The sequence below is a fragment of the Nicotiana tabacum genome, chromosome 10 (genome assembly GCF_000715075.1).
Source record: "Nicotiana tabacum cultivar K326 chromosome 10, ASM71507v2, whole genome shotgun sequence".
Taxonomy (NCBI): domain Eukaryota; kingdom Viridiplantae; phylum Streptophyta; class Magnoliopsida; order Solanales; family Solanaceae; genus Nicotiana; species Nicotiana tabacum.
The window spans coordinates 120300466-120324635 of NC_134089.1; the positions used below are offsets into that span (position 1 = coordinate 120300466).

General features: G+C 35.0%; 2 protein-coding genes across 4 annotated transcripts; one reads left to right on the top strand and one right to left on the bottom strand.

Annotated features, from left to right (window-relative positions):
- Window positions 1–373: 373 nt before the first annotated feature.
- LOC107816131 (polyadenylate-binding protein-interacting protein 8-like) lies at window positions 374–6400 on the bottom strand. 3 transcript variants are annotated; one of them, XM_016641816.2, is made up of 10 exons: window positions 5747–6400; window positions 4369–4482; window positions 4239–4283; window positions 2681–2753; window positions 2489–2601; window positions 2291–2350; window positions 2037–2084; window positions 1883–1951; window positions 1394–1455; window positions 374–797 (listed from the first exon to the last, which is right to left on the bottom strand). In XM_016641816.2, exons 1-10 carry the CDS (start codon window positions 6074–6076, stop codon window positions 740–742), a joined length of 972 nt encoding a protein of 323 aa, XP_016497302.1. In that variant the 5' UTR covers window positions 6077–6400; the 3' UTR covers window positions 374–739. The 3 variants fall into 3 exon arrangements, with proteins under 3 accessions (XP_016497302.1, XP_016497303.1, XP_016497304.1); XM_016641817.2 differs by having other exon boundaries at window positions 4369–4479; window positions 5747–6394; XM_016641818.2 differs by lacking the exon at window positions 374–797 and having other exon boundaries at window positions 1453–1591.
- Window positions 6401–10321: 3921 nt separating this feature from the next.
- Window positions 10322–23717, top strand: LOC142165336 (uncharacterized). Its single transcript, XM_075223912.1, has 11 exons — window positions 10322–10369; window positions 10646–10971; window positions 11062–11184; window positions 11288–11359; window positions 11440–11546; window positions 11590–11918; window positions 11988–12101; window positions 12259–12812; window positions 13041–13641; window positions 21685–21783; window positions 23529–23717. Exons 1-11 carry the CDS (start codon window positions 10322–10324, stop codon window positions 23715–23717), a joined length of 2562 nt encoding a protein of 853 aa, XP_075080013.1.
- The last annotated feature ends 453 nt before the right edge of the window (window positions 23718–24170 follow it).

Here is a 24170-nt window from a genome sequence, read left to right on the forward strand (position 1 = left end):
CTAAAACCTCACTTTCTAGATTATGACAAGTTGACAAACTCCAAGTATATTGATCGTCAACGCCAAATTTTCTTTTCGGAGTTATGCCGAAAACAACAGTATCTTTCCCTATTATGTCTTACTTTAAATGTAATTACACATGTAAGAAACTTACCACCTAAATCAATATTTACTTGAATTAAATAAATATTTGACAAATGGATTTATTTTTTACGGTGACAACTTAATTTATTGCAAGCAAGTTTAAACTAATCAAATAAATATCTTGGTTTTATCAATATTGCGCCTTAGAAATTTAGCATATGCAACTTGTTAGCTTAGGCCTCAAAACTGCAGGATGTCATCTAATCTCATGATTATCATAAAAATGGACTTCTACCGAAAATTGTCTCCATTTCTAATTGCACAAATGGCCATTTATTAGAAAAGAAAATGCACCATGCAAATGCATTGCTATGCCTTAAACCAAATATCCAACAACCACCAAACCAGCAAGTGATTAAATAACAAGAAAGCTGGAAGAACGTAAAGGTTGGGACGTGTCTAAAGCTAAAGCAGGATCAACAATATCTTCGATAAAGAGTCACTGCAGGGTGAAAGAAAAGGGGAAGGGGGGGGGGGAAGAAAGATGGAAATTACTGAAACAAAAGCTCGTTTCGCCTTTCCCATCGTGAACTCTCAAGTCTTCCAAGAGGGCTTGCGCTGACCACTTTCCAGACATTGAGCTACAAAGGATTGACTAATGCATGGTGGGACGAGGAACTCGTGGCCTCACCGGTGTCTTTGAAGGACTCACCCTACGACATTAACAAAGTTGTAAAGTTAGAGCAGACATTAGATATGATGCCACCCTTTTGTAGAAGAAAAACTAGTTAAAGAGCGGAGCACCAACTGGAAAAGGGAAAGGGGGAAAGTTTGAAGATAAAGCACTACGACTTGAAGCAAAAGCTTTACTAGGCTCCTCTTGAGCAGCCCCTGTGCAAAGGGAGTACTAATTCAGTGAAAATGCTTATATGTACAAGCAGTGGGACTGCCATATTTCTCAAGGCTACAGAGCATAAATTCACACTTAGAACAAAGGACAAACACAAAAATATTCCCTTGCCTCAGCAAGTCCCAGAAACTAAATAACCGATTGATATCAAGACTAGCATCTCGCATGCACTGCCCGTATCTATAGCATTACTTTTGAGTTTCATTTTCAGATGACAGAAAAACAGAAAGCAGGCAATGGCATAGAATACATTCGGAGAAAGAGAGGAAATTTTTTGCAGTTTAAAGCGAACCTCAGAATGCATGATTATGGTGCCTACTTGAAAAGAAAGAACCCAACATACCAAGCTTAAAGAGATGCAATATTAACTGCAATTAAAGACACTTCTAACTAAGGTACCTGATGCGTTGCGATCCCAAAATCTGTCCACAACAGTCCAATGCCAAAATTGCACTCTCAGCCTGCACATTTATCAAGTATCTCTTACATGCAAAGTTTACTAGATACACATTGTTTTTAAGAAGAGTCAGCCGTCAGAATTATTTCCAGTTCCTTTTTCTCCTGTTTTTCCCATTATATTCCAACACCTGTTTAGATCTTCAAAAGGAAAATATTAAATATTATGCTAGGTTGCCACAGAATAACAGGGGAAAAAAGAGAAGTACATTCAGAGGAATTACAAAAAAGATGGTGTTCACAATCCCATGACACATAACTAAATAAGGGGGAAATTAAAATCTATAGGTGCGTGCAATGCACCTATTTCTCTTTGATGCAGGTGGGACATGAATGCATAAATGTCGAAATATAAGGGTGAAGGTAACAACGGGTTATTGATGCTATATCCAAACTCAAATCCAGAGGAAAAGGAAAAGAAAATCAACGTACCATAACAAATTCAACAAAAGCAATACGGGTAGAATGCACTTGATCCCCCAAAAGCCTCAGGCGAGACACCTGAAAAGAGAAGAGGCAGCTTCAGCATCACTTCTTAAGCAAAACATTCTTAAACTTGATAAGAAGTTTCAGACATCATACTAACCTCACCACATCTTGTTTCAAAGAAATTCTTGACATCAGCTTGAGAAACCTGTTCAGGATAGAGTACAATACATTTGAACTTTCTGATGATTATGACAATAATAGAAACTGCCGGAAAAATAAAAATATACAACCAGCAATAAAGTAACTGAGCCAGATTGTCATAAACTGGACATCACCTACTGGTATCCCACAGAAAGATATGCTAAAAATAGCATGATAACTTCAGAAGATTTCAAAGGTAAGAATTTGTACCTTCTTATCTATATTTGTGCAGTAGACTGTCCTGGCACACATCTCACGCTCATCCTCAGACTGCACATACAAGCACATAATGAAAGACTAAACATTTAATTCCATGACCTTACTTCTATAACATGAGATAAAACGACAAATTTGTTTTGCCACATCATCCATATACAAGTTAACAGAACAACACAGATCTGTGCATACCCTAGGAAGGAATGTTGGATTCACGGGTAGAATAGCAGTTTTTGAAGGTAGAACCTTCAGAGGAGAGAATCCTAATATCGTCCCACAAAGGCTAAGTGCTGCTCTTGCTGAGTCTGTTGGGATGATTCCATATGACAAGTTAGTTCTGAATGTTCAGCAGTCCTAAAAAAACTTCAAGCCACTCCAACTTACATTCATCGGCGAATTCCACAAAGGCAAAGCGAAGGCGGGAATGTGGATCACCACAAACTCTGCAGTCAACAACCTGTAGAGCACATGCAGCCAAAACGAAACAGCCAATATTACATTTCTTAAAAGATACCTCATAATACCAACACGAAGCCAAATTAAGTACAAAAATAAATAGATCTGCTGCACACTGGGGATATGCCTTAAATAATCTCAGAACAGTCCAATTAATATCAAAATGGCAAGTTGAAAATAATTCAACTATAACAAACAGGAATATAAGCATCGTGACTTTATCCAACCTTCACCAACAACTCGTAGTCTGACAGCAAGCAACTTAATCTAGATTCCACACAAATCAAACTTTTATTTGGACTGTTCCATACTAAGAATAGTAAAAGCGAGTGTATAGAGTATCAATTCTCATGATGGGGACCTTTGGAAAGACAAAACGAGAAATGGATTGGATCATGCATGGAAAAAATCCTAAGCCCCCTAAATCACACAATATTATTGGCGACGAACCGTAACCAAACTCCTGAGCTGATGACACAAGTTAGGAGACAAAACATCAAATTTGCATACACTAATTCATGCAAACCTTAACCATAATAAGCACAATGACACCTCGCTACTGTGTAGAAGACCAGTTTAAGCACGTCACTGTGACATGAAAGTAAGTGGAAAGAAGGATCTATAAGGAAACTCCAACTTCTGGCACATTCCAGAAACCAAAAGAACGAAAAGAAAAGGGAAGTAGCAAGCAAAATATAAGAGTCAATTTGAGCTCTAGGGACCTTGTAGTTCAAATATCAGCTACCTATTTCCTTCTGGATATTGTAACTTTCTTTAGAGTCTTCCTAATGTATAGATTTTAGTAAAGGTGAAAGATTACGTGAAACAACAAGAAGATTATGTGAAACTCGAAGTCAATGATAGAAGTTCCCTTGGTATTCAGTAGTAAGCCTACAAGGAATATGAAAGTTGGCAGCTTATTAACCTTCTATTCTTCAAGTTTATGGTAAATATCTATTTATATGAATTAACACGTGTTTTATTTTGAAGCTGTTAAGTTTTGCATGTGCATCTACCAGACTTGCCTTTAGAGCTTCTACTTTTGTTTTGTAATTCCACACATAACAAATAAAAAGAACATCTCCATCTGCCAAAGACAGAAAAAAGATATGTTGTTGCATCTCATCAGTAATTTGAAGCTAGCTCCTCTAGGCATCATTATGGCAATGATCCAGATAACTCGACGATATTAATGTGTAAAACAACCTAATGATTAATACTGATGATAACTTGTAATTTTAGACAGTCTAAAGGTTATTGATTATTTGCGAGTCATGGAATTTCATCATCCTGTAGATAGAGCGACAAACATACTCCATAGGCGATCCAAGCTAAGGCTTTTCATCTGCTAAAGTATGAAACTAAATGCATTAATAACTTTTAGGTTTCTCAAAGTACAAAATAGAAGCATCCACCTAGCACTTAAAGCACTCAAATATCTAATATAAAGAATCACATCAATGTCTAGAAGAGCATAGTCACTTACTTGTCCATAAGCGCTAAATAATGCAGCAAGCCGCTCTTCCGTGACCTGTGGGGCAGAGTCAGAAAGAGGAACTGTATAAACACTAAACAGAACATAATAAGAAGATTAATGAACATCCATCCTTACTTACATTGTGATCGATGTCAGAAACATAGACTGTTCTCCTAATGCTATCTTCTCTTTGAGCCCTAAAAGCTCTATTGTTCATTCTCCTTCTGCCCTGGTTATAGTTGTTACCTCTCTGCTGAAATATAGTAATGAAAATTAGTGAGGAGTCGGATTGCTTAATTGAGCAATCAAAATTACTTCAAGAATGGCGAAATGCAACTCGCAATACACTTGGGTATTTATTAAATCATGGTAATTATGGTCTGAAACGCAATGCTTGAGTTGAAAAGCATGGAAGGTTGAACTTTCTTAAAATGCACTCTCTTTATGAAAGTAAATAAATTTATGTGAAGGATGAAAGTTTTTAATGAGAACGAGCTTTGAAGCAATGGTAGAGTTGTTCCTTAGGTGACTTGTGCCAGTGTCAAAGGTTCGAGTCGTAGAAACAACCTCTTTGATGCAAAGGAAGGTTGTGCACATTTGGCAAGCCTTTTTAGACCAAAATTTTGATCCAATTTATATGAAAATGACAAATTCCACATATAGCAAAATGTTGTATGCAAGTACCATTGAAACAACCAGAGTAACGAAAAGATACAACTCACAAATGGACACTGAAATCAGAACTTCAAATTCCACCTCATTCACGACAATGGAAAAATAGCATTCATTGATATTTTACCAGATAAGCATCCACAACTATTCTAACAACTAAAGTCAATGATACTAACAACTAACTCAATCTCAAATTTCCCTTTCTAAAGAACGGAAAGTCAGCAATTAATTACTAAAGGAAGAGTCAAGAATCCATTTTGACAAAAAGAGCTTCAGAATCCACAAGTCCATATAACTTTGAAATCCAGCTTCTACATTCATTCCTACTACCCTTGATAAATGATGAATGTCCCAAAGCATGAAACCTTTTATAACAACTTATTCGGGATATTGATTATCGAATATATCCCGTCAGATAAAATGACGCTTCCAAATACATTCCCATATCTGAAAGAATCATTTCTTACCAGGAAAATTAGGAATTCCCAAAGAATTGTATTTTCGAGAATTCAACAAGTTTACCACTAATTAATGCATGGAAAGACACCCTCACAAAGATATTACTCTAATAGAAAACAAAAAAGATACTTTTTTATTATTTTATAAATAAGGAAATAAAATAAACTAGAAAAGCAGAACTTGTAATCTGAAACACACTTCAGCAGAGACTATAACAAATTCATTATGGAGTCAGTCTTAAATACTTCAAATATATCAGAATTGCGATTCTTTCAAGTGAAATCAGTGAAGTAAATAATAATCTAAGTCATGAAACGATCAACAAAAATAACAAAATAAAAATTCAACAGCCGTTTGATCAATGTGACTCAGAGTGGAAACAATACCCTTCGGTTAATTGGGAAAGCATCATCAGCAGCCAGAGTCTTATTAGCAGGCAGAAAAAGCATCTGATCACGATTATTATAACAATAAGAAGGAACAAACTCTTTTGCGAGTGGATTCAACTTGAGTTTCTTCAACATGTCAACAATATGTTGCATTTGATAAGAATCCGATTTAGCATTTAATGAGTCCTTCACACAATTAGGTGTAACAACAGATTCAGAATTATTCACATTTTGGTTGGAATAAAAGTCAGATTCTTCAGAACCAGCATCAGAATATTTTGATTGAAGGGCAGGAGCCTCAATCACTGCTTGTGCATCAGCAGCCATTGAAAATGTACCTCAAAACTTAACTGAAGAAAATATGAACCCAGAATTCTAAAATTACAATAAATTAAAAGAGTATGTGCAATATTTGTATGTGAAAAAATAGATATAGAAAAAGATCAGATTTAGATGATCTTTGAAATGTGAAGAGTGAAACCGACTCAAAGTTAAGGTCAGAAAAGAAGGTGATGAAAGAGAGAGAGAAGGTGTTTTAAGGGTTTTTGCAACAAAATTCTGATCAGTGGATGTTGAGAGGTGTTTTATGTATGGAAATTACAAAGAAGAGGTGGCTTTGGGGTTTGGCCTTTAGCTCACATTGTTTTGCCTGTCGTTTTGAAGAGAGAAGATAATTGTTTCTTTATTAATTTAGATTTATGCTGAAAATTTCTAACTTACAACTTCAAGTTGAACCTTTCATTAAAAATGAAACCATACAAATTACTTCACCACAATCTTTAGTGATGAGCATAATATTGTTGATATTTAAATTCAGAATTTTTCTGTTTTAATCATATAGAAAATTCAAAATATATTGGTGGACTAATAGCTTGTTTGGCCAAAAGTGTTTTTTTTTTCAAAATTTGAGGTGTTTGGCTAAATTTTTGGAAGGGAAAAAGTGTTTTTGAAGGTAAGGATAAACAGAAAAAAGTAGTTTCTCTCCAAAACACTTTTTTAAAAGTATTTTTGAGAAAAATACACTTAGAAGCAGTTTTTAAAAGCTTGGCCAAACACTAATTGTTGTCCAGAAGTATTTTTTAAATTAATTAACTAAATACAAACTGTTTCTCACCAGAAGTACTTTTGAGAAAAAAAACACTTCTCAAAATAAGATGACAGTCTATAACTTAGAGTAATAAACCAATTAATAGAGTAAAAAAGCTTTTATTCAAAAAAAAATTGAAGTCGAGAGTGAGTTCAGCATTTTAAAATTAGTTAGTAGTATAACTTTTATTGCATTTAACAGCAATATATTCCCTCCGTTTTAATTTATGTGAACCGATTTGACTGGGCACAGAGTTTAAGAAAAGAGAAAAGATTTTTGAATTTGTGATGTAAAATAAGGCACATATATTTTATGTGGCTATAAATCATTGCTAAAGGTAAATTGTTTCCAAATAAGGAAAGGAGTTATTTTTTTGGTATGAGCCAAAAAAATATAGGTTCACATAAATTAAAACGAAAAGGAGTAGGTGTTTTATATAATACTATTTGCGAGATATGTAATTATGTAATTTGTGCCGTGTAGGTATACAAAGGGAGAGAGAGAAGAAGCCAAAAGAGGTTGAATGTTGTATTAAAATTAAAGTAAGGGGCGTTAAAATTAGTGAAGTAGAGAGAGAAAAATACAGCTAACGCAAGAATTACTAGCCTTGTTTTTATTTGGATATATATGCAATTCATAACTGCCTCTTTAAATGTTTATTGGGATTGTAACTTTTCTCTTGTACCTCTTCTTATTTCTTTTTTATTTAAAGATTATTCAATGTTCAGTGCAATTTTTTTATTATTTTCAAGGTCACAAGTGACAAGTTTTATTTTGTGTCTCATACAATTGACATTAGTTGTATCAGGCTCTTTTTTTTCTCATAAATTTGTGGACCTCAATTTTACACTTCTGGATCTACAAAATTGTAAGACAAAAAAATTAACTCATACAATTAGTATTAGTTGTATGATATACAAAATAAAATTTTCCTTAGCAAGTTGTTTGTGTAGTTTCCTCATCTTTTGCTTTTTCCGCTTCGTGCTGCTGCGCACAATGGAGTGCGTTATGATTGGAGATTCCCCTTTTGTATAGACTAGACATAGAGAACATAAAATACAGATCCAGTTTTCTCGGATTTGAAAATATGTAAATGCAAGTAATCTAATATACTCTCTCGGTTGTTTTGTATTTATTTTTTTTACGCGTCTCTTAAGAAATACTCCTTATATTCATTTTTACTTATCCATTATAGATTTTGCATACTCTTTAAGAAATAATAAATAAAGTGCATAATTTACCATAATACCCATATTAATTGATGTATATTTTTAATGCATTTGAGAAAATGAATTGAAATGAATATTAATACTATGGGTATAACAGGAAAAAATAAATTATCTTTCTCTTGATATGCTAAAAGTGATAAGTAAAAGTAAAAATCTGTTTTTAGAATTCTGCACAAGTAAAAGTGAACGAAGGGAGTATTAATTAGGATAGGAATTGAACTATTCTACATGTATTTATGTTTTAAGATATAATCTCTCTTTATTGAATATTTATTTTATTTATGTGTTATCTCTATGTTCAAGAACAATTATTACTAAGGATAAAAAAGAAAAAAACAATCAATTTTGTCTTGAACTTTTAGATAAATAATTTGAGACAACTACTTTTAGTAACCACAACAGCTAAGATGAGACGAAGGGAGTAAATAATAATGCTACGAGTTTGAATCCCAACACTAAATAAACTAAAATTAGATTTTTCTTGTTGCTTTATTAACTCTATATCTATAAATGTGGTTAAAACTAGTGTTGAACTCTGTTATAATTCGATTGTTTCTAAAGTTAGTTTTACTACAGAGACGAAGAGAGATTTGTTTTGGATAAAAAAGGAGCGTGATAAAATATTAAGCAAATAAATCCAAGGCATATTTCTTATATACACACTTTTACACTTAATTATGATTGTGTTCTCATTTTAATTTCTAACTGGTACGATTAAATTGTCTGATTTGATATAATCACCCGGACATAAGTAAGTGTTACAGTTGGATAATTTGGGAATAGGCTAGGGGGAGGGATTGAATAGGTTTGGCAATAGACCAGAAAAAATACGTTGAGGGACTAAACTATACAGTATATAGAATGGGGCGTTGTATTTTAGACTTGTAGTGGAGGTGTTGGTGGGGGAATGAAAGTGATTGTACATATTCTGATGGTCAATTGGTCATCTTTGTGTTAGCAATGGTGCTTTTAGTATTATTCCTTTTTTTTTTGGTTCAGTATGGGCATGCATGAATCCTCACTTTTTTCACAATAATACATTAATATCTTATTTTATTCATTATCAAATGTTTCTTGCAAAACTATGATATTGTTCAATTTATCACTTACAATAAATAATACTCCATAATTTATCAAGATTAGGAATCACGTCTTCCATTTCCTTGTTTGATTTCTTTTTCTTTTTTTTTTTGGGTTTCTCGCTCAAAATTTGGTACTTGCATTGAGGATCGACTAAATTCGGATTCGCGATGGAAAATCCCATATTAAAAGAGGGAGGGGGGTAAAGACAGGGGTGGATTTAATGCTTTATTAATAGTGCACCTGAACCCATGGTCATTTTACCAAATTAGGTATTTTATGTCCATATTTCCTAGAAGTAATCTAATATAACTTGCTGATCCCATGCTCCAAAAAGATTGAATTGTGCACTTGTTTGAGTGTTAAATTATTTACTCTAAGGATCAAGGATCAAGGATCAATTCCCACTTAAAACCTTTTTTCCTTCTTTTTATTAGTGGTCACCCATGTTCTACAAATCCTACATCTGCATCTAGGCAAAGACTCCCTAACAAAAGTGACTTCATACCAAGGCTCGAACCCAAAACCTACTCTAGTTAACAATGAAGGAATATTTACCACTCCACCATAAACCTTGTTAGATTTCCTTATTTGATTTCGTAAAAACGATAAGTAGTGACATTTAAAATTTTAAGTCGGAGCCTGCGGGGTACAAATGATGCAAATTTAGTCAAATATGTATCATCTGCCATTAAATTAGTAGTATATAAATATAAATTAATGACAGATAAGGAAATCATAAATTAGTATTTACTATTTGATTTTTAATTTTTGGAATTTTGCTTGGAGGATCACGCTAGTGGTATCTTGTTTTGTTAGTGCAATTATTCTGACTTAATTTTGGTGCTTATGATTGCTAAGCGCATGATTCATTCGTATAATTGTGATGTGAAAAGTGAGGTCTCAGTCATGTTATTTCTAATAATGTTCTGCTTAAGTTGGATGTCACGTTAAATTAAAAATCAAGTAATTCAGTGGGTCCATGATAAACAGTCTTATAACATGTTTGGCCAAGCTGCAAAATCAACTTGTTTTGAGAAGTGTTTTTTCTCATAATGTTAATCTCAAAAGTACTTTTAGTGAGAATTAGTTTGTGTTTGACTAATAAATTCGAAAAACACTTCTGAGCAACAATTAGTGTTTGACCAAGTTTTTATATTGTTAACTCTGGTAATAATGGAGCAGATGAAGAAGACGTTAATGGAGAAGAAGGAAAAGGAAAAGGTTTGATATATTCAAAGTTGTTTAATTCAACATTTGGGCCTCAGACAAATCAGACAATTGGGTCGTCTGCTCATTTAGTGACAATTGGGCCGTCTGCTCAATTTGTACAGACATATCAATTAGATAGAGTTAAAATATTGGATCTCATTCTGGATCCTTCTATTCCCACATGAGTTTATTATATAGGATTCCTTAGGTAGTTTTTTTGTTATTCCTTTAGCCAATACTAGTTAGACACTTGTATAGGATTCATTGATTATTATTTTATTCTCTCAGCTCATAAATTGTATAATGTACACATTCAATGAAAGAAGTAAGCAGAAAATTGTTCAATACTCTCTCGTTTATTTCACTCTTCTACATGATATCAGTCGCCACTTAGATTCTGGACTTCTTCTGCTTTCTTTCTTTTTCACCTCTATTTCTTTTCTCCCTTCAATCCAAATGGTTTCTTTATCTGATGCTCCTTCTAAGGATGGTGGTTCTAGCACCTCTCCTACTATTGATGCTAGCCATCTTTATTTTCTTCACCCATCAGATTCACCCGGTATGACTCTCGTCACTTCTGTTTTCGATGGTCATGGCTATAGAGGTTGGAGGAGGTCTCTTCTCATTGTTATTTCCGCTAAAAATAAGTAGGGCTTTATTGATGGAGGTTGCTCTGCTCCTGCATCTGATTCTACCTCTTTTAGCTTGTGGACTCGGTGTAATGATATGGTAACCTCTTGGTTACTCAACTCCCTTTCAAAGGAAATTGCTGCCAGTGTTCTTTACTCCAAATCTGCTCAAGCTCTTTGGACAGATCTTGAGGATAGGTTTGGCCAATCCAATGGGGCTAAACTCTATCACCTACAAAAGGAAATAAGTGACTTAATGTAAGGATCAAGTGATATTGCTGGCTATTATACTAAATTGAAGCTATTATGGGATGAACTTGATGCTATTTACACTATTGTTACCTGTTCTTTTGCCTGCACCTGTGATGGAAAGGTGAAATTGGTTAAGTCTCTTCAAGATAAAAGGTTGATTCAATTTCTCATGGGCTTGAATGATACATATTCTCATGTTAGGAGCAACATCCTGATGATGTCCCCTCTCCCCAACATCAACATTGTCTATTCTCTATTGGTTCAAGATGAGAGGCAGAGGGAAGTATATGTGAATCCTCAGTTTCCTGGTGACTCTTCTTCTTTTTTTAGCCACACATCAAAATATTTCAGGTCAGAAATCTCAATTATCAGACTTTAAAGGGAGGAAGAATAACTTGATTTGTTCTCGTTACAAGAAACCAGGCCATTCAGTTGACAAATGCTATCGAATAATTGGTTTTCCTTCAGATTTTAAATTCACTAAAACAACAAAGATGCAATGTGGAATAAGGAGCAATGCTATCATGACTATTGCCTCAACAAATGTTCAACTCCCTTTTGCAAATCAAGAGGGAGGAAGCTCTCTTTCACAAGCTCAGTTTTCTCAACTGATTCAACTTCTTCAGAATGTCCAGATCAGTGATACTGGAACCTCACCTTCAGATGTGAAAGCTAATGTGGTTCAATGTGCTCGCAACATTTTTCACAATCTTGTGGCATACTTGACCTATGCTCACTCTAACTCTTAGATCATAGATTCAGGGGCCTCAGAGTATATGTCCTTTGACTCTCAATTCTTCACCTCTCTTGCCCCTTTGTCCACACCTTTGTTTATTAACTTGCCTAATTCATTTAGAGTTAAGGTCACTCATGGGGGGCACAGTCACTCTTTATCCTAATCTCATCCTACATAATGTGCTTCTTATTCCTTCATTCAGAATTAACCTTATATCAATGCAAAAATTCTGCAAACAAATGATATGCAATCTCATGTTTTCTCCTACTTGTTGTTTTATGCAGGGCCTTTCAGTGAAGATCCCTCTGGTTCTTGGTGAAGCAAGGAATGGTATTTACCCGCTCAATTCTTCTTCTAGTCAACTTCAGAAATATTTCAGCACTTTAGTAGTTTCTAAGTCTAAAGTTTTGCATACTAGTTGTACTTCAACTTGTAGTTCTATTTCTATTCCTAAAGGAATCAATTCAGATGTAAAATTGTGGCACATTATATTGGGTCACATTCTATTCTCTGCAATGAAAAAGTTCAGTTTCATTTCCTCTATTCCTAACTCTAATTGCATTTGTGAAATCTGCCCCTTAGCAAGGCAGTCCAGATTACCTTTCCCTCTTAGCTCTAACAAATCTACTACTGTGTTTGAATTGGTACACATTGATACTTGGGGACTCTATAAATCACCAACCTATGATGGATACAAATACTTCCTTACCATAGTTGATGATTATAGTAGGGCAACTTGGACCTATATTTTGAGTGCTAAGAGTAATGCTTTTACATTGTTAAAGTATTTTTTAGCTATGGTTGAAAGGCAATTTCATTCTAAGGTTAAGATCACCAGGTCTGATAATGCATTATAATTGGGATGAGGTTCTACTATTTCTGATTTCTTTGCTTCACAAGGAATCATACACCAAACCTCTTGCACTGCTACTCCTCAACAAAATGGCATCGTTGAAAGGAAGCATAGATATCTCTTGGAAACTTCTAGGGCTTTACTGTATCAATCTCAACTTCCTATCATTTACTGGAAAGAATGTTTACTCACTGCTACTTTTCTCATCAATAGATTCTCATCTTCTATCCTAAATGGAAAAACACCATATGAACTCATTTTTGGCAAACCTCCCAATTATAGCTTCCTTAGATGCTTTGGGTGTCTTTGCCATGCTTCTACTTTACCACATAATAGGGCCAAATTTGAACCTAGAGCTATGCCTTGTGTTTTTCTAGGATATCCAATAGGAAATAAAGGGTATAAACTTTTGAACCTAGAAACTAGAAAGGTGTTTGTTTCTAGAGATGTACTTTTCCATGAAACTGAATTCCCATTTTCTTCTTCATCTTTCTCACATCCCATCTTCACTAAAACTCCTTCTATTTTTACTGTACCAGATCCTCCCATACCATCTTCTCCTGATCCATCTTCTACTATCTCCTTACCTTCTCCTGCCTCTACACCTACTGTCTTTATCCCTACATCTCACTCTCTTATTCCTGCTCCCAGAAGATCACAGAAGGAACACAACAGGCCTGCATATTTGAATGATTTTGTTTGTGACTCCATTTATCTCACTAACTTGACTGCTGCCTGTTTCACTCATCCCTTTAGTCCCCCTATATTCCCCTTTGCAGCTCTTTCAGTTTCAAACCAACAGCTACTCAACACTGTGAGCACGTGATTTTTGCCTCACGAAAACTACTCCAAAATAAAACAAAAAATAAAACAAATTTCTCTTAGTGAGAAATTTTTAGAATTTGTGTGGCATTTATTTATTATTTGTGTTTTGTCCGTAAATGTTTACTTTGTCATAGTTAAATGAAAAATAAAATAAAAATACATATTGCATGCATATCTAGGTTTTAATTATGCATTTAAGAGTTAATTAAAAATCACAAAAATATGCATTTATCTTATTTGTTCGTCATTTAAATATGCCATTGTGTGATTAATAATTTGTCTTGTATGTTAATGTTTGTTAAAGGGTGATTAATGTTTTGTAAGGTTAATTTGGTTTTTATAATTGAAATTAGGAATTTAATAATTAGAAATAAAATTAGGAAATGGAAAATAAGTTATAAATGTAAAAAAAATCGGACCTGAATTGAAATCCAGGCCCAAACAAAAATAACCCCACAGCCCAATCTAAACACCCTCATGTCCGGTCCAATTCAACCAAACCAAACGACGACGTTTGGTCATATTTCATCAAGGGCCGTTGGATTAAATCAATCCAACGGCTGAGATCCCATACCCTTACCCGTAACCCCCTACCCGACCCATTGCCCCGATTCAGCCCGACCCCAATATTAAACCAAACGACATCGTTTGGTTAAATGAACTGATCCTAACCGTGGATCATGTTTGATCTAACGGTCATTATCAATCCACCCCATCCCTATATAAATCCCAAATCTATACCCCGACCCCCTAACTAAGCACCCCCTTTCTCCTGTTCATCATCGTCTTCAGACGATGCACACCAAACCCTAGCCGCCCTAACTCCCCATCGCCTGAAACCCGGCGGCAACAACGCCGTTGGTCACCACCTTAACACCCCTGAACCCCCTGACCATCCTCTATCCAAATCTGGTAGCCACTAAGCTCGAATCCTCCTGGAGTTTCTCGAATCTTCATTTGAAGATTCGAGTCAAACTCAGATCCAAACACAACCATCTCCGATGGTCTCCAAATTAACACCATAGTTTCCCCTGTCCTTCCTCATCATGAATCTGTTAGTAGCATGGTTCGAATCCTCCTGGAAATGCTCGAATCTTCATTTGAAGATTCGAGTGAAACCTGACCCTATCCCAACCTACCTCAAACTCACACCAGTTATCCACCTGACCCCCCTCGTGCCTAGAACACCATTGGTTTGATTCGAATATACCTAGAAATGTTCGGATTTGAGATCGAAGAATCTGAAACCCTAAAAATTTCAAAACATGGAATTTGCCCGAATTAAATGAGGGATTGAGGTCTAAGAGACTTTAATCGAGGTATTCTCAATTCGAATAAAGTCTGTTTAGCCTCAAAAAGGTCCGAATTCAAAGTTAAGCTTGTGTCCGTATAGATTTGAAGATTCAAGGTATTTTCTTATTTTTTCTTTTTGTATTCTATGTGTATATTGTTGTTTGTTTCATTAGTCTGTGTAATTTTCCCATTTTTTTATTTTTGATTCTGCCTCATACCCGATTAGTTGATCAGAATTATATCATTGTCTCTGTTTGTTGTTTACAATGTGTATAATCGACTCGATTAAGTTCGTCGATTAGTTGTTTTGTAAATTCTGGTTTCCGTTAATGCTGATGGTAATAGCCTGTTTATCTGTTTTGGATTGATTATTATCATTTTGTTGAATTCAGTTAATTAGTTCTTGCCAATTAGTTGTTTCTTGTTTAATAAGTCAGAAAGTTTGTCAATTATTTGTGTGTTGATTGCTGGGCAGTAAGTTTCAGGGCATTGTCAATATACTGACAATGCCCCTACATCCATGCTGACCTCAATTTCGATTCAAATTTTGTTCTGTTAAGTTCTGTGTATTGTTAATATGTTTGTATGCAAATTCAGTGTTCAATCTGAATTTAGCTTTTGTCCATTAGCTATTAGACATTGGGTTTGTTGGATCAATTAGCTATTGCATTTCCCTGTTTAGCATAATCTGTAAGGACAGAATGTTTGTTTGATTTAGGAATTGGTTATTAGCTGCTAAACAGTTTAATTCAGATATATTTGTTAAGGTTTAGTCAGTTTTTGGTCTGGGGCAGTAATAACAGTAGGATTTCAGGGGTACTTTGGGGCATGAAACAGTAAAAAACAGTGTGTTAGTATTAATGTGTTATAGTGGAATGATAGTGGCTATTAATTAATCCTAATGGGGAACAAAGGGGAATGGAGAGTGCTGAATTTAAGGGAAAAAGTACCTTTAGTGGCTGATTTATTAGAAAATCAGCCTTAGTGCTATGAGAGTGGAGATTTCCTAATTTTTAAAAAGAGAAGGGGTCCGGGCAGCATTAGGAAGGCAGACCTATATAAGATAGGGGAATTGGGACTGACAGAAGGAGAATAAGAAAACCAGAGAGAGAGAACCAGATAGAGGGATACAAAAGAGAGAGAAAAACCAGAAAAAGAAGAAAGATAGAAGAGTTGAGGGAGAAGTATATACAAAGGGGAAGAGAACAGATAGAGGGAGAAAAAAAGAAAGAAAACCGACCAGAAAAATCAGAAATAGAAATCTGAAAAGGAAAAAGAAAACAGAAAAAAAAAGAACACTCACACACACACAAAATCTGAAACAGATATAGAAGAAGGAAAGAAAATCAGAAACATATTTTCCTTGAATCTGTCTGGGTCTGTTTGATCCTATTGTTGGTTTAAAATCTGAATTTTTTTTTTAAAAAAAAAGTCCTGCTACTGTGTGTCTGGGTTTCACGGGTCCTGCAATTTCTGTTGTTTTGTTGCTGCTATTACTGCTGAAATTTACTTCTTCTACCCTCATTTCCAGGTACATATCTGTAAACTCATATCATGAAAAGTTTCAACATGAAAAATAAATGAAGTTTGGAATTATAATTCCGTCTTCTACTCATCTAAGTTCATTAGTTTAAATTTCAGTTTCGTTTCATGTTGGTTATCATAGTAATATGCCTGACATCATAACTATTTAGTTAATCATTCCCTTTTGAAGTTCGTATAAGTGTTGTAATAATGTTATATATTTCAGAATTTCATTAAGTGTAGTTATGTTCGAATTGTCAAGATAGGGAACATGGCAGAAAGTGGGCCATTAATTATATCTCGTAATATTGTTAGCTAAGTATAGAATAGAATAGAAGTATCAAGAAACTACATTACTAGTATATCTTGTCAAAAATCTGATTTTGTTTAGATTGATGTAAGTTGTATGTTATTCATATATGGCATGATAACGGGTATGTGTATAACTATAAGTGAAAGGTGAGTTGATATAGCTCGTTACGATGTTAGAATATTATGAATGGTTCAGACGTACAACTATGTTACATGTAATGCAATTTTATTGAATCAATTTGTATAATAATTCTCTTTCTTATCAACTTGATTCTTATCTACCATCGTAAACAAATTAACCAAACAATTGTAACTTTGGACTAAAAACAAGTATATGAGAAGGATATGGGATTTATAAGTGCGAATTGCAACATTTTATGTTAAAGATATGTAGAAATAGAGTTCACATTAAATAAAACAATGAAGATTCTTCGGAAACTATTAATTTGTTTATCAAATTAAATTCTTTCCCAATTTTACATGCGATTCGATTTTTTGGACATCCTAATGTCGTATCCACGATAAAAAATGTTAGTTTTTTTAGTTACATGTTGTCTGTTTTCTTTTTCATATAATTAATTCTTTAAAATTTGAACAGTTTTGAGGTATATGATTCATATGTGTAAAATAAGACTTGCGGTCAACACATAATAACAATTTATAGAGAATTTTATCAAAAAAGTATTTTGTGAAATTAGGGATACGTTCGCGTGGCCTAAATTATTTCTTAAGGCAATTCGGATTATGCGTGCGCGCAACTTCGAGCAAACTTTTAATAAAGAGTTTCTTCGGAGGATGTTAAATTAAACCCGAGATGTGCAGTTCACTATTTCATCATACAAGAATAACGATGTTCTTAATTTTATTTTTGAACATAAGTTTATTCTTATAATAAAAAATAATATTATCGATCTTATTGTGGCCACGTATGCGTGACACGATTCTTCACGTTTATAAAAATATATAACACGAATATACGTACGCGTGATTCGTTTCAAGAGAATCGTTAATTATAAACAATCTAAACAGAAGCGGTAACAAAATCATGCAATAAAAAATGTATTTAGTAAAATCGAGATAATTGAGCCAAGTATATAAAAATAGTTAATCGACCGTGCTAGAACCACGGAATTCAGGAATGCCTAACACCTTCTCTCGAATTAACAGAATTCCTTACTCGGATTTCTGGTTCGCAGAATAACAAACAGAGTCATATTCTCCTCAATTCAGGATTAAAACCGGTGACTTGGGACGCCTTAAAATTCCTAGGTGGCGACACTGAAACAAATAAACAAATCTCGTTTCGACTGTCCTTTAATTGGAGAAAACTCCCTACGCACCCCCGCGGGGGCGGAAAGAGGAGGTGTGACAGCTCTGGCGACTCTGTTGGGGATTTGGAGTTGTTAACCCAGAACCACTGGTTCAAGGTTTAAGAATTCGAGCTTAAAATGACTGTTATAGTTGGCTTTATCTATTATCTGATTTTTACGTGATATATGCCCAATGTGCTAAATGACACTTTTACCGCTTTAATATTATCTGAATTGTGTATATACAACTGCTACGAAACCCCTTCTTTCTGAGTCTTCTGAATTTATGGTGCACACGTGCGCGTGGCCCACCTTTCTGTTAAAGTCATACCAAATAAGACGAAGTTGGGACAAGTAACTAGGCCGGGTAGACTTTCGTTCTCCCGGTACGTTGCCCCCACTTCGGCTCAAACTGTCCGTTTGGGAAAGCCAGGTTTAGAACAATTAGCCTCATGTTTTTCACTTAGAATAACTCAGCCATGTACCGGATCCCTAGTACGAAACGTATATTTGCATCATATATATTTTGGCCTTGGAGACTCAACACAGGGGTTGGGTCTGTCTAGGACAGGTGAACCCGAAATGAAAAGACCATCCTGATGCATCCTACTTGCTACTTGTGCACTCATTTGCCTCGGATTTGCTTGTTGACCAGCTTAATTGAAAAAAATCATTGTGAGAGCCGAGGAATAAAATGGGTTGTTTTAGAAAATTCCCAAAAATAATTTTAAGTTTTGAAAAAAAAGTGTTAAACAAATAAAAAATATATTAAAAAAAATGATTTTTTTTATTTTTTTTATGAGGATCTGTTTTCGAAATAAGTCTTGATTATGTCTTTTGTTTGATTTGGGTTTGTGTCTGAGTTTTAAACCATTTTTATAATGTTTTTCAAATGTAATGTCTGTTTCATCTTTGTAAAATAAATAAAAGTGTTGACAATTGCTTTAAGTCCGAACTACGCAAGGTCTGATTCATGCGGGGGCATGATACGTAGGCAATCTCTATAAGATTCGACCACAATCACAAACAAACAAAACATAATAATAATAAATAAATTGAGAGTGAGTAACAATAAAAAATTCAAGAAAGCTGGGATGACACAAGCAGCCGAGCAAATGCATAATAGAAAAGGGTTATTTGTCTAGGAACATTGCATCTCAATGTGTAATTATATATGTGTTAAACTCTCAAAACTAACAAGTTTGCTCATTTCCAGAATTCAAGCAGTTAGTTTTTCTAAGAGATACTGGCATATTATCATTATCACACCAGATCAAAAGGACCGATACCCGAAAGTATGTCTATTCCGGATGTCGACACAGGTATTGAGATAGAGGAGATGGACGTTGGCAAAATGAAAGAAGAAATGCTTAAGCTCAAGCAGCAAATGGCTGAGATGTACCGAGCCTGGTCTATAGGGCAATCACCCCCATCTTACCCAGCTAACCCTGCTCCATCACTAGCCCAAGCTCAGGATAATCTTACCACTGAACTATCCCCAAATTTCCTCATCTACCAACACTACCGAGGCACCACCTCTCAGACACCGCAGACTCCACCTCCGAAACCAGTTCCATACCATCCTCCACCAGTGACTCCTGTCTTCGTAGCACCTCCCCCGGCTACATTCCACAAATCTCCTAGTGAGCCTATACTCCAGGCCCAGGACAATCAATACTACCCTCCGGAGCCCACCTTCAAAGCCTCCGAAATCCATTCAACCACTCCTCATTTTGACCTCCCAACCGAAATTGACAAGCCAACCAAAAATGTTGAACAAGAAGAGATGTTCAGAAAGATCAAAAGCCTAGAACAATCGTTCCGAGACATGCGAGGGTTAGGAGGACAGGTCAGTGTGGCCTACAAGGATTTATGCTTATTCCCAAATGTGCAATTGCCAGTCGGTTTCAAGATGCCCAAATTTGACCTATATAACGGGTATGGCGATCCAGTAGCCCACTTGAGAGGATTCTGCAGCAAGATGCGAGGAGCTGGGGGAAGAGACGAATTATTGATGGCTTACTTCAGTCAAAGTTTGAGTGGATCAACTTTAGAGTGATATACACGCCAGGACCATGGGAGATGGTACACCTGGGATGACCTAGCACATGCATTTGCTTACCACTTCCAATACAATTTGGAAATCATCCCAGATCGACTATCTTTGACAAAATTTGAGAAAAAGCACAATGAAAGTTTTAGAGAGTATGGTTTCCGGTGGAGGGAACAAGCCGCAAGGGTGGATCCTCCTATGAAAGAAAGTGAAATGGTAGACTACTTCCTACAAGCCCTGGAGCCAACTTACTATGCCCATTTGGTTTCGGCAGTAGGAAAATCATTTAACGAAGTAGTGAAGATGGGAGGTATGGTGGAAGAACACCATTGGTTTGATTCGAATATACCTAGAAATGTTCGGATTTGAGATCGAAGAATCTGAAACCCTAAAAATTTCAAAACATGGAATTTGCCCGAATTAAATGAGGGATTGAGGTCTAAGAGACTTTAATCGAGGTATTCTCAATTGAGAATACTTCGAATAAAGTCTGTTTAGCCTCAAAAAGGTCTGAATTCAAAGTTAAGCTTGTGTCCGTATAGATTTGAAGATTCAAGGTATTTTCCTATTTTTTCTTTTTGTATTCTATGTGTATATTGTTGTTTGTTTCATTAGTCTGTGTAATTTTCCCATGACCTCAATTTCGATTCAAATTTTGTTCTGTTAAGTTCTGTGTATTGTTAACATGTTTGTATGCAAATTCAGTGTTCAATCTGAATTTAGGTTTTGTCCATTAGATATTAGACATTGGGTTTGTTGGATCAATTAGCTATTGCATTTCCCTGTTTAGCATAATCTGTAAGGACAAAATGTTTGTTTGATTTAGGAATTGGTTATTAGCTGCTAAACAGTTTAATTCAGATAATTTTATTAAGGTTTAGTCAGTTTTTGGTCTGGGGCAGTAATAACAGTAGGATTTTAGGGGTACTTTGGGGAATGAAACAGTAAAAAACAGTGTGTTAGTGTTAATGTGTTATAGTGGAATGATAGTGGCTATTAATTAATCCTAATGGGGAACAAAGGGGAATGGAGAGTGCTCAATTTAAGGGAAAAAGTACCTTTAGTGGCTGATTTATTAGAAAATCAGCCTTAGTGCTATGAGAGTGGAGATTTCCTGATTTTTAAAAAGAGAAGGGGTCCGGGCAACATTAGGAAGGCAGACCTGTATAAGATAGGGGAATTGGGACTTACAGAAGGAGAATAAGAAAACCAGAGAGAGAGAACCAGATAGAGGGATACAAAAGAGAGAGAGAAAAACCAGAAAAAGAAGAAAGATAGAAGAGTTGAGGGAGAAGTATATACAAAGGGGAAGAGAACAGATAGAGGGAGAAAAAAAGAAAGAAAACTGAGCAGAAAAATCAGAAATAGAAATCTGAAAAGGAAAAAGAAAACAGAAAAAAAGAGAACACTCACACACACACAATCTGAAACAGATATAGAAGAAGGAAAGAAAATCAGAAACATATTTTCCTTGAATCTGTCTGGGTCTGTTTGATCCTATTGTTGGTTTAAAATCTGAATTTTTTTTTTAAAAAAAAAGTCCTGCTACTGTGTGTCTGGGTTTCACGGGTCCTGCAATTTCTTTTGTTTTGTTGCTGATGTTACTGCTGACATTTACTTCTTCTACCCTCATTTCCAGGTACATATCTGTAAACTCATGTCATGGAAAGCTTCAACATGACAAATAAATGAAGTTTAGAATTATAATTCTGTCTTCTACTCATCTAAGTTCATTAGTTTAAATTTCAGTTTCGTTTCATGTTGGTTATCATAGTAATATGCCTGACACCATAACTATTTAGTTAATCATTCCCTTTTGAAGTTCGTATAAGTGTTGTAATAATGTTATCTATTTCAGAATTTCATTAAGTGTAGTTATGTTCGAATTGTCAAGATAGGGAACATGGCAGAAAGTGGGCCATTAATTATATCTCGTAATATTGTTAGCTAAGTATAGAATAGAATGGAAGTATCAAGAAACTACATTACTAGTATATCTTGTCAAAAATCCGATTTTGTTTAGATTGATGTAAGTTGTATGGTGTTCATATATGGCATAATAACGGTTATGTGTATAACTATAGGTAAAAAGTGAATTGATATAAGCCCGTTACGATGTTAGAATGTTATGAATGGTTCAGACGTACAACTATGTTACATGTAATGCAATTTTATTGAATCAATTTGTATAATAATTCTATTTCTTATCAACTTGATTCTTATCTACCATCGTAAACAAATTAACCAAACAATTGTAACTTTGGACTAAAAACAAGTATATGAGAAGGATATGGGATTTATAAGTGCGAATTGCAACATTTTATTTTAAAGATATGTAGAAATAGAGTTCACATTAAATAAAACAATGAAGATTCTTCGGAAACTATTAATTTGTTTGTCAAATTAAATTCTTTCCCAATTTTACATGCGATTCGATTTTTTGGACATCCTAATGTCGTATCCACGATAAAAAATGTTAGTTTTTTTTAGTTACATGTTGTCTGTTTTCTTTTTCATATAATTAATTCTTTAAAATTTGAATAGTTTTGAGGTATATGATTCATATGTGTAAAATAAGACTTGCGGACAACGCATAATAACAATTTATAGAGAATTTTATCAAAAAAATATTTTGTGAAATTAGGGATACGTTCGCGTGGCCTAAATTATTTCTTAAGGCAATTCGGATTATGCGTGCGCGCAACTTCGAGCAAACTTTTAATAAAGCGTTTCTTCGGAGGATGTTAAATTAAACCCGAGATGTGCAGTTCACTATTTCATCATACAAGAATAATGATGTTCTTAATTTTATTTTTTGAACATAAGTTTATTCTTATAATAAAAAATAATATTATCGATCTTATTGTGGACACGTATGCGTGACACGATTCTTCATGTTTATAAAAATATATAACATGAATATACGTACGCGTGATTCGTTTCAAGAGAATCGTTAATTATAAACAATCTAAACAGAAGCGGTAACAAAATCATGCAATAAAAAATGTATTTAGTAAAATCGAGATAATTGAGCCAAGTATATAAAAATAGTTAAGCGATCGTGCTAGAACCACGGAATTCGGGAATGCCTAACACCTTCTCCCGAATTAACAGAATTCCTTACTCGGATTTCTGGTTCGCAGAATAACAAACAGAGTCATATTCTCCTCAATTCGGGATTAAAACAGGTGACTTGGGACGCCTTAAAATTCCCAGGTGGCGACTCTGAAACAAACAAACAAATCCCATTTCGACTGTCCTTTAATTGGAGAAAACTCCCTACGCACCCCCGCGGGGGCGGAAAGAGGAGGTGTGACAAACACTATTTCCACTGTCACTGAACCACTAAGCTATTCTCAAGCTGCTATGCACCCTGGATGGCAGAAAGCCATGGATTCTGAACTTGCAGCTTTGGAGCAAAACCAAACTTGGGAGTTGGTTGAATTGCCACCCGGAAAGAAGTCTTTACCTTGTAAATGGGTTTACAAGGTGAAACACAAATCGGATGGAACTCTTGAAAGATTAAAGGCACGATTGGTCATTCGAGGGGGTATATTAAGCGAGAAGGCATAGATTCAATGAGACCTAATCACCAGTGGTCAAGATGACCACAATTAGATGCATTCTCGTTGTGGCAGTGAAAAGGGGATGGCATATTTATTAAAAGATGTGAATAACGCTTTTTTACATGGTGAGTTACAAGAAGAAGTTTACATGAATCTTTCTAATGGGCTTCCTTCCACAAATCCTAACCTTGTTTGCAAACTTCAAAAGTCACTATATGGTTTGTGACAGGCCTCACGATAGTGGTACGTTCGATTTGGGGCTGCCTTAAACTTTAAAGGTTATTCTTCATCGCTCAACGATTATTCACTATTCTTTAAGAGGTTAGGGGACTCAATTTCTATTGTAGCTATTTATGTCGATGACATTTTACTCACTGGAAATGATCCATCAGAGATTGCAAAATTAAAAGATTTCTTGAATGATGAATTTAAAATCAAAGATTTGGGGGACTTACATTAT